This window comes from Podarcis tiliguerta (assembly GCF_965153285.1).
Source record: "Podarcis tiliguerta genome assembly, chromosome: 11".
NCBI classification, from domain to species: Eukaryota; Metazoa; Chordata; class Lepidosauria; order Squamata; family Lacertidae; genus Podarcis; species Podarcis tiliguerta.
In genome coordinates, this window is record NC_139544.1 from 38,083,896 (window position 1) to 38,094,291 (window position 10,396).

A 10,396-nucleotide genomic window follows, 5' to 3' on the forward strand; every position below is an offset into this window, starting at 1 on the left:
AGGTGAACTGCTAAGGCAGGACTCTACAACTTGTGACCTGCCATGTTGAATGCAGTCCATCCAACTCCTGTCAGGTGATTAGCAATCTTCCTACTTTTGCAGCTCCAAGTAGGCAACAAAATGAGGAGGTGTATTGGGCCCCGGATGAACGACTTTATTTATTTGGTTGTTGGGTGTCACTTGGCATGGTAGGTCACAAATTAAGTTGGCCTGAAATAAAGAATGTCAAAATGGAGGCACTGCTTAATGAGAAACACTGTAATTATTCTTCCCAAGGTGTGCAGAAGCAAGAAATAGTGTGCAAAAGGCTGGATGATGGTTCCATAGTACAGAACAATTACTGTGATCCTGATAGTAAACCACCAGAAAATCAAAGAGCCTGCAACACTGAGCCTTGCCCACCCGAGTAAGTACTTAGTACATAAGGTATTCTATTCTTTGTCCATGTGTTTATTTATATTTCCCTATAGAAAAAATAGTGACAAACTATGCTTCCAGAAATTAGAGAGTCAGTGCAGAGCTAACTAAAGAATAGCATCCAATTGATAATCTGTCATATTTTGTGTTTACACCTATGTTTCTTCTTATAGTATCATTCCTGAGAATTATATCAGTATACTTTCAATGGGGCTTAAGGGAGCATTAGATGCATAAAATTCCCATACATTCAAGTGTACTTGTCAACTATATGAATATTTGTTTAATTTATTGAAAAAGTAATACCCCCGATATTGTTCTTGAAGATGGTTTATAGGAGATTGGTCAGAATGCAGTAAGACCTGTGATGGTGGAATGCGATCGCGAACCGTTTTATGTATCAGGAAGATTGGACCCTCTGAAGAGGAGACCTTGGATAGTAGTCATTGTTTAACACATCAACCAATTGAAAAAGAATCCTGTAACAACCAGTCTTGCCCCCCACAGTGGGTTCCTTTGGATTGGTCAGAAGTGAGTAAACTCACATGCATTAAATAATAAATTTCATGCACATCAAAATCTTTCTTTCAGTGTCAAAGCTGGTTAAAAAAGGTAAAGCTAAAGGACCCCTGAACAGTTAAGTCTAGTTAAAGGTTACTATGGGGTACGGTGCTCATCTTGCTTCAGGCTGAGGGAGCCAGCGTTTGTCCAGAGACAGCTTTCTGGGTCATGTGGCCAGCATGACTAAACCACTTCTGGTGCATCAGGACACCGTGACTAGTGCCAGAGCACACAGAAACACCATTTACCTTCCCGCCGCAGCGGTACCTATTTATCTACTTGCACTGGTATGCTTTCAAACTGCTAGGCTGGCAGAAGCTGGGACAGAACAACAGGAGCTCACCCTGTCGCGGAGATTCGAACTGCCAACTTTCCGATCGACAAGCCCAAGAAGCTCAGTGGTTTAGATCACAGGGCCAGACAGAAAATAATCTATTCGATGTGATAAGAAAGGGAAGCAACCACTTTTTGCAAAGCCTTTACAATAACTTCACTCAATGGTTTCAAATACATACATAAGTTATAACTACTTATATTAGAACTGCTAGTACAGTACTAGATCCTCACTTGTAGATGTAATGTGTACTTTATTCAGAAGGACAATAGATTTATTGTGCAGTCAGAAAATAGGAGAGATGACACAAGGCAACTGACTACCTTATCTGCCAGGCAGTCACCTACGGAGCTGAAGGGAAGACAGAGAAGCAATCTTACAGTCTTCCAACCTTTTCCTGTTTTTATTTTGGAAGAAAGTGAGAGGTTCACACCAGTTCCTGAACTAGTGTACAATTCCTCTGAGCCTGGAGTTGTTTCAGAGGACTAGAAAACATTAGATCATTTGGATCCAGCCTCCTCTGTCCCTGGTCCTCCCTCAACACCACCCCCACCTTTCCAGCCCTACCAATGTCAGTTGGGCCAGGACTGCAGACATTACCATAACAGCAAGAAGCAGGGATTTAACATCAGAGCTCCATCTCCACAGTCAGAGTTCCAGTATATTCCATGGCCCCTGGAACAGCCTCCTAGGGGCTACAAGACTGCAACAATGTGTGTCTTTAATTTTTCATATTTTATTTTTTCTTAATATATAAACTCTGTATCTTGTTTCCAGTGTACTCCAAAATGTGGTCCTGGTTTCAAGCATCGTATTGTTCTCTGCAAAAGCAGTGACCTTTCAAAAACATTTCCAGTTGCACATTGCCAAGAAGAAAACAAGCCACCAGTTCGCATGCGTTGCAGCTTGGGCAGATGTCCTCCACCACGATGGGTTACTGGAGACTGGGGACAGGTAATACAGGCAGGCTTGTTTGCTAGCAAAAGAATAATTTGATTAAATATACTGAATATCATTTGACAGAGTATTAGATGAAAAGTAACTTGAGTGATCACATCTTGCCACATAATAGTAAATTGATGTCGTGGACATAATGGTGTTAGTTCATTTCTTAGTGTTAAGGCATTCTACTGAAATAAGGACAGCTTATTGTTAGTTCCCAAGGTAGAGACCACATACTAAACTAGAGTAGAGTAGATTCCATAGGATAGAAAAATGTAGATAAGACATCTAAAATTAGTAGAAAAAACAACTGGGGGAAAACCTTTTCACTTACGTTAGGTGGCAGTCCCAGCAAAAAGCTAAAGGGATTAAGCTACATATTGAACTGTCACATTTTGCATCTGTCCTAGTTGACAGCCATAGTGTAATAAATACACAAGTGTCACATGCAGTTGTCAGTTACCTAACATGGCTTGTAATGTAAGATTTGGAAATATCACAGGTAACCACTTCAGCCTGTGATGTGTCTGCTGACAATGGCACAATGTCCACCCCCAGTTATGTGTGTTTGTCAAAAGTGAAATTGGGTCTTACATTTGCACACATTTGGCAGAAGTAAAAATTCATATATGAGGTAGAATGAAATAGTCCCACTCTGAAAAAAAGTCTGGAAAAATGTATTACATGAATATGACAAATGTCAGCCAATATGCTATGGAAATAAAACTAATAATTTAAAATGCTGAAATTTAAATGGCTGCTTCTTTACAGTCCAGAAATGCTGACCTTTCAGGGTCTTTTATTCTCCACCTATTTCCCCTTTTCCATATAGCAAATTGCACCTTTCTTATGACAGCATATCGGGGCTGCCAAATCCGTATACTTTGTGAAAGAAAATAAATAAGTGATCCATGCACTTAAAAAAAGGCTTCTCAGAAAGAAGCATAGTAGTCAGAGGATCCTTATTAATTAGGGAAGGGAAACACACTGCCTAACTGAATTTATTTGTATGGCAATGATAAGGATTCCCTCCACAGCTGCCCCAGATAGTGTTTCTGACACTATTCCATTCACCATGTTGCAGTTCTGTTCATTACTCACAATATGACATCCTTTATTTTCTCTCTTCCCTTCCTATCATGCCCCATTTCTCACATAGTGTTCCGCACAGTGTGGTCTTGGACAACAGATGAGAACTGTGCAATGCCTCTCATATACTGGGCAAGCATCCAGTGACTGTCCAGATACTGTTCGGCCTCCTTCAATGCAGCAGTGTGAAAGCAAATGTGACAGTACTCCCATTTCCAACACGGAAGGTGAGTTTGGTTTCCTCATTCATTCATTCATAAGATTTCATTAAAGCTTTTTCTTAAGATAAAAACAGAGAAAGAGGAAAAAAGATGAAAGACAAAAATTAAAAGGACTTCCGATTTTCTGTTTGTCAGTTCCATAAAAGAAATTAATCAAAACATTCAATCTGATTGTTCTACTTTCTGTTAAGCAGTTTTAAATAGTATTACGTGCCAACTGTTTGCATCTGATAACATTATGCACAGTCCGTAAATGAGCAGAAGCAATGATCTGGATGAAATAAAGTGGTGACATCTTGTCACAATTAACATCTGCTTTAGGTATTTAACTGGAGAATGAGAGCATTATAGGCTAGGTATTGGCAAACTGCCACTGATGTTAACTTTACATTTGTTATTCAGAGTGAGATACTGACAGTATGTATTTGATGTAGCACATCTCAACTTTAAAAGTATATGTGGTAGCTGTGGTAGGTTTTACAAGGTCACCTAAAACAGAATATCTGATGTGCTTTCACCTGTTCTTATGCAGGCTTCAGTTTCCTTTATATTGTATTTTTAAAGCATTTCAGTAGCTGAAATGAGTGTGGTGGTTTGAAATTTACATGCTCTTCAGTAGCATTGCATTAAAAGTACATTTTGACCTGATCCCAAGTGTCAGAAAGAGATTAGCTAATGTTTTAACTTTGTAGGAACAAGATTTTTTTGTCTAAAAACATCTTCTATAGGTAAATGTCCTTCCTCCAGAGCAGCCTGCTTTACCAATAGGTGCAGTCATAACACTCCACCACTAACCAGGACAGGCCAAGGGGCCTCAGACACTTTCCTTCTGCGTATGAATTTCCACCACTGGCTTTAACAGAGGCTAAGGACAACATCAGCACCACAGAGTCCTCATCTCCCTGAGTTGGAGCTTCTTTACTTAGGAGGAGCTGCCTTGTTTTGCCATAGGCCTACCCATTTATTTGCAATAGCCATGGGTTCCATTTCTTGGTGTGATGGAACTGTGGGAACTGCGTTTTATATATTTTGACTGGGATCCAAAGAACTACTTCTGGCATGCTCAGTCTTCAGTGTACCCACTGGAACTTTTTATTTTCTTCCCTTTGAATGGCAAGCCCCTGTGCCATATTTCAAACAGCTTCATTTCAAAACAGGTTTGTCATGCGGCATGAGTCCAAACCACCTTTGGGTATGCATTACTCGTGGTGTGGTTCTTTGGATCTAAGCCAGAGTATTTATTTATACAGCACAATCAGTGCGCGTAGCACTTTTCAAAGTTATATGAGGGAGGGAAACAGACAGACAGACAGACTGACTGATCCTCGCCCAGAGGAACGTAACAGTACAAATTTTAATAGTAGGGGAAACAACAAGCGAAGGAAAGGAGATGCCAGTCTAATGGGGTGGATATCAGCAAATGCAGTTATGTTTATTTCATTTATATAGTGGTACCTCTGGTTGCGAACGGGATCTGTTCCGGAGGCCCGTTCACAACCTGAAGAGAATGCAACCCACGTCTGCGCACACGCAGGTTGTGATTCGCTGCTTCTGCGCACGCACGTGACATCATTGTGCATGTCTGCGCACATGCGAGCGGTGAAACCTGGAAGTAACCCTTTCCGGTACTTCCAGGCCGCTGCGAAACGCAACCTGAGAACGCGTAAATTGAAGCAAACATAACATGACGTATGACTGTAAACCGCTTCCTATAAGGCATCTCAAATCAATTTACAATACAGTACAATAAAGATATATATGAAACAATTACATGCATAAAAATAGTTAAAAATACAGTTATAGGTATTGAACTTCAAGGAAAAGTTTGTTCTGGAAGCAGAGGTGTATTTAGGGAAGCACAACTGGTTCGGTCACACTGTGTGCAGAGCCTTAGGGGTACCGCAAGGGACACCACAACTTTTTAAGACCCAGCTCCCCACTTTATATGTGTGTGTATGTGTGCAAACACACCGGTTGTATAAAATGACCACATTTGCATCTTGTTAAGAAAGGTAGCCTAAATCAATGCAAACTTGAATGTTAAAATTTAGTTAAAATTCTGCCTGAACAGACCTTCATGTATTGTTGGGGAGTCGGAGAAGTAAATTGTGATTGTCCCTTCCATATTTAGGAAAATTATCACTCCATGAACCACAGTGCAAGTAACAGGAAAGTTGGATTTGGGCTACACATTCATGACATGACCTTTTCCATATTTGGAAACAAGTATTTACAGTTCAGTGGGACTTACTCCCAATTCCAGTGAGCATGGGTAGGCTCTCAGCCTTGCTCCAGCATTACTGGCTTTGAAAATTTGATACACTTGTCCTTGTGAGAATCTGGAATCAGTGTTAATTGGACACACATGGAGGGATATTTTCACATTAAGGATAGTTTCAGCTGAGTAGATGTTGAAGGCTACTGTTTCAAATATGAACTGTTTTGGAGAATGAACGGGGGATCTGTGTTCTTCATCCCCACCCCTATCTCCCAACATGATCTTCCCAAAACTTTGATTTCAACAGTCACCCACCTATGTCCTCAGATTAATTTATCATTGGCAGTCTAATTGCAATGGATGATGTGTAATGGGTAGTAGAATAATCTTTGTCTATTATATTTGTTCTACGGAGACCTTTGATGCCTACTTATATGGGCTGCCAAAGCCCAGATGTAAAATACCTTTTCTTCCCACTTGTTGACATTTGGATATTTCTGCAACTAGAACATCAAGTCACTGAACTTACACTATAACTGTGCTTAGTAATTCTGATCATTTTCAGAGTCAGCAACAGCTGCAATACATAGTTTAGTTCAGAAACCAATCATTCCCAAACATGATACTAAACAACAACTTCAGTTAGATTTTGGATAACTTCTTATTGAGGAACAAAATAGATCCTGGGGTGGGGGTGGGAAATAAGAGAAAACCTCTTATTTTCTAACTATCTCATGTGATTAGATCCCTAAATAACAAGTGGGTGTGCTTGAAGACTTCTGTACAGTGTCTGAATTTTACAATTATTTTGTATCCAGTAGGCTGTACCAAAATGCTAAGTTCATGCAGAGGACAGATACAAAAGCAACTTATTAAATTTAATTTGTTTTTCTCTCTGCTTTTTAAATTTATGTAATCATTTTGCCTTTGTATGTCTCCATCAGAATGCAAAGATGTGAACAAAGTGGCTTATTGCCCACTGGTGCTGAAGTTCAAGTTCTGCAGTCGAGCATACTTCAGACAGATGTGCTGCAAGACCTGCCAAGGACATTGACCCACAGAAATTGAAAGTGCCTTGCTATTTCATTGTGGAAATGCGTCTATCAAAGATTGCTGCACAATGCAACCAGACAGATGTCCTTGTAAATGCATCACCCTGTGGAAAATGTAACCACTGGTCAGCCTCAGCTGACAGAATTTCAATATTATTTTAACTTCTATGAAGTGGGATTTATTCATCCAAAGTGCTGGACACAGTATAAGGAGGGCATGCCAAAATGGAAAAAAATACACACAGTGCATACAGAGTAACTTATGGTGGAACACGTGTACTTTCGATGAAATCCACTAGTCTGTTTACCTCCTTGGACCATTAAGATAATTTTTATTATGGACTTAGAAATGACACTGAATCCATTTGTATTTAATATTGTTTAAAATGTAGCTGTTGTGGTTTGGTCAACTACAGATGCAAAGAAGAATTTTTAAAATGTTGTCATAGCTTATAATTAATAACTATTTTATCTTACTACATAAGCACCACAGTTTAAGTTAAAGAAGTGGGCTTGGGAATATTATATTAGGAACAATTATAAATCAGAAGTAAAAGAAATGTATTTTCCTTTGTTTCATTCTCTAGAGAATAATCCATATTTCCTGAAGACTGCTGTGAGCCATATCTAAAGCTAAACTAAACTAGAATGATGAGGAACATAGAGTTAAGAGATGCAACCGTCATTGCCTGAATGCATCCAACTTTAAAGAAATATGTGCTGCAGGTTTATAGCCATCTTGCCACCTCACAATTAAATCAGGATTTCCACTAAAAGGGAATATATCCATACAATAGAGGGGTCATACTCCAGTTGTGAATAGCATTTTCCCTACTATTTCACTGCTTAAGGTTGGTATCTACAAATTCACTGTTAACTTTAGTTACAGAGAGGCATCAATTCTGCAGACTTCTAACTGGCTTTGTTACTCTGTAATTACTAATGATAAACTGACTAGTGAGGTAGAGTCTCTTCTGCTGATCATGCTGAAAACTACAGTGGCTTTCCAGTTTTTCTTCCATTTATATAATAGGAGAACACAGATTTATGAGAGACCATGGAGAAGAGAAAACATGCATATGCCCAGTTTTTTGGAGACTATTGCAGAATAAACAACCAAAGAGTACATAACTTATGGGAACTTTCAAATCAAAGTACCACAGCTTTTATATTCACCATATCGATTTATGAATATTCTGAATTGTATTTAAATGTGAAGCCAAGCTCCTGGGGTAAAATTGATTCCAGAATCCAGTGGGAGCTAAGAGTAATGGCCATACTTCTCCCCCATTCCCTGCTTTTGTCAGTGACACAACAAAGAGATAAGGAAAGTGGGTACTTGTTTATATTATTATATTGTACTTGAACACTTGCAATTTGTAGCAGGTACTTGATGAATGTGCTTTGTGTCCAACTTGCCTCCTTTGTTGTAGTGCAATTGAGATGATGTGAACACCACCACCTTGTATTAACACTAGAAGTCAAACAGCACTTTTATTAAAAAAAAATACTCTTAATGAGACAAGTTTTTATAACATGTATAAGATATCTAAATGTGTCAGTATATTTAACAAATTGCAGTAAGCCAAATGTGTTGAGCAATATTTACTAATGTGAATTAATGGGTGGGGGGATAGAGAAAAAGAGAGTTGTACTATGTGGGAGGGAAAACCTTGACAATCCATCAGTGGGGTTTTCTGTAGTTCATTTATTCATAACCATCAATTTTTGTCATATTCTACCTCTTGACAGTATGTTTCACTTCCATATATCTAGGAAGCAGTACGTTCATTTGTGGCAAATCTGTTTACTTGGAGCTATTTACTGCTCAGCTGCAACGTACCACACTCTCATTGACACCGAAGCTTAGAAAGGAAAACTATACACATCTGGGAGTAACGTGTAGGCCTGAGGGTAGTGTAGCCAATGTGTCAATTACGGTACCTTTGTACATCAGTCCAATAAGGAAATACCATGGTGCTAACATGCCTTGGCTAAGTAAAAAATAATAAAAGGGATAGATGTTGCATGGCATTTTCCAGGCAAAAGATTACAGTCTATCATACTCTGATTTGCTCTGAGGCATAAATGTATTTATTAGTTAATGTGTGTCTTTTCAGCTAGCAAGAAATGATGGGATTTATTCAAACAAAGTCCTTTTTACCTCACTTTAGGACATTGACATTGCAAAGACACATTTTGCTCTTTCATTGGTGCTAGAAGACCAGGGGGTCCAGTGTTTACTCTGCAGTTTAGAAGAGCACCAAGTTTTGAATTTAAGAAACTCCCTGGAGCAATGTTGAGTTTCATTGCTAAAGTGAATGAAATACAGAATGTATTGTGTTACAAATGGACCGATATATCGCTCTAGATCTGAATTAAAAGCCTGAAATAAAGAGGTAAATCATTGGTTTCCACAGCACAGGACATTGCTGCTGCTACACTATAGCCATATATATAATCTAAGCTAAAATATTAAAAGTATTATATTCCTAAATAATAACAATAGGACCATTTGTATAGGCTACACAAAGATGGGAAACCTTGGAATTCAGTACTAGGGTATTAAACTCACAATGTGTTGCTGGTATTTCCATTGAGCAATGTCATTGACACTAAGGCTCTCATACTGAAACAAAATGCCTGTTCAACACATCAAAATATACACTCCTAGAAATAGTCTATCTTAGGAGATCTTTATTAATGGTATGGATATCACATAAATTTCCTTAACAGTACAGAATGAAAAAAGACCCTTTCTATTATTGTGACTAGTTGCTTATTATTTTATACGCAGTATTAATGTGGTACACTGTTACATTGTTATTTTTATTTGCTTTTGTAAATTATATGCTAATTTATTTCCATGTTTCCTAACACTTGTTCTTACATGTCATTCATTCTGCTGCTTGTAACACTTGATGCAGTAAAATTCCACACCAGGCACAGATTTGTTTTTAACATAGATAATTTAGTAAAAATAAAAATGCAGCTTTAAAGAATAAGCCTAATGGTAACAGTCTGTTCACTGACATCCCCGTGCAAGAATTTTGCAAGCACAAATATTTACATTGTTGAAAGCACTTTTGAAAGTAAAGATAACACATCAAGTAATGCCTCAATGTTGTCTCAGCCTTCTCCCTGGCTATAGCTTCATTTGGGCATGTACAAAGACTGGGGTACAATTCACTAAGCACTGTTGCTGTGGAACATTTATTCATTTCAGTAAGGTTCCTGCGCAGACTAAAAAAATGTTGAGCAATTGCTGGCTTGTGACTGCAGCCCTTGGGGGGGGGGGTGCTTGAGGGTGAGTGGGTGTTCTTTTCAATAGCAGTTTCACCCCACTGGTGGAAGAGAAGAATGGTGGTGTAGGAGCCTGGTAGATGGGAAAGTAGTAAAAGCAACTGTATACTACTCCTATCCCAGCTCTGTTCATTCTGATATCTGTAATGCTAGAGGAAATTTGTGAGCTTTTCAGGTCAAGAAAAAACAGACGTAATCATGTCATCTTCTCAAACATTTCTTGTGGATTTCAGCAACATTTTCCCATTAATATCTCTTT

At 38.7% G+C, this 10,396-nt stretch overlaps 1 protein-coding gene across 15 annotated transcripts in view; it reads left to right on the top strand.

Annotated features, from left to right (window-relative positions):
- The window catches only part of ADAMTS6 (ADAM metallopeptidase with thrombospondin type 1 motif 6), a 123,840-nt gene extending 114,001 nt beyond the window's left edge, over positions 1-9,839 (top strand). For 14 of the 15 annotated variants that reach the window (XM_083403720.1, XM_083403722.1, XM_083403721.1 and 11 more), the window contains 5 exons: positions 277-406; positions 744-948; positions 2,090-2,266; positions 3,414-3,570; positions 6,727-9,839. In XM_083403720.1, coding sequence (XP_083259846.1) covers positions 277-406; positions 744-948; positions 2,090-2,266; positions 3,414-3,570; positions 6,727-6,836 — 779 coding nt within the window. In that variant the 3' untranslated portion in view covers positions 6,837-9,839. The remainder of the gene's footprint in view (positions 1-276; positions 407-743; positions 949-2,089; positions 2,267-3,413; positions 3,571-6,726) is intronic. The other variant, XR_014503048.1, reaches the window with a different exon arrangement.
- Positions 9,840-10,396: the final 557 nt, after the last annotated feature.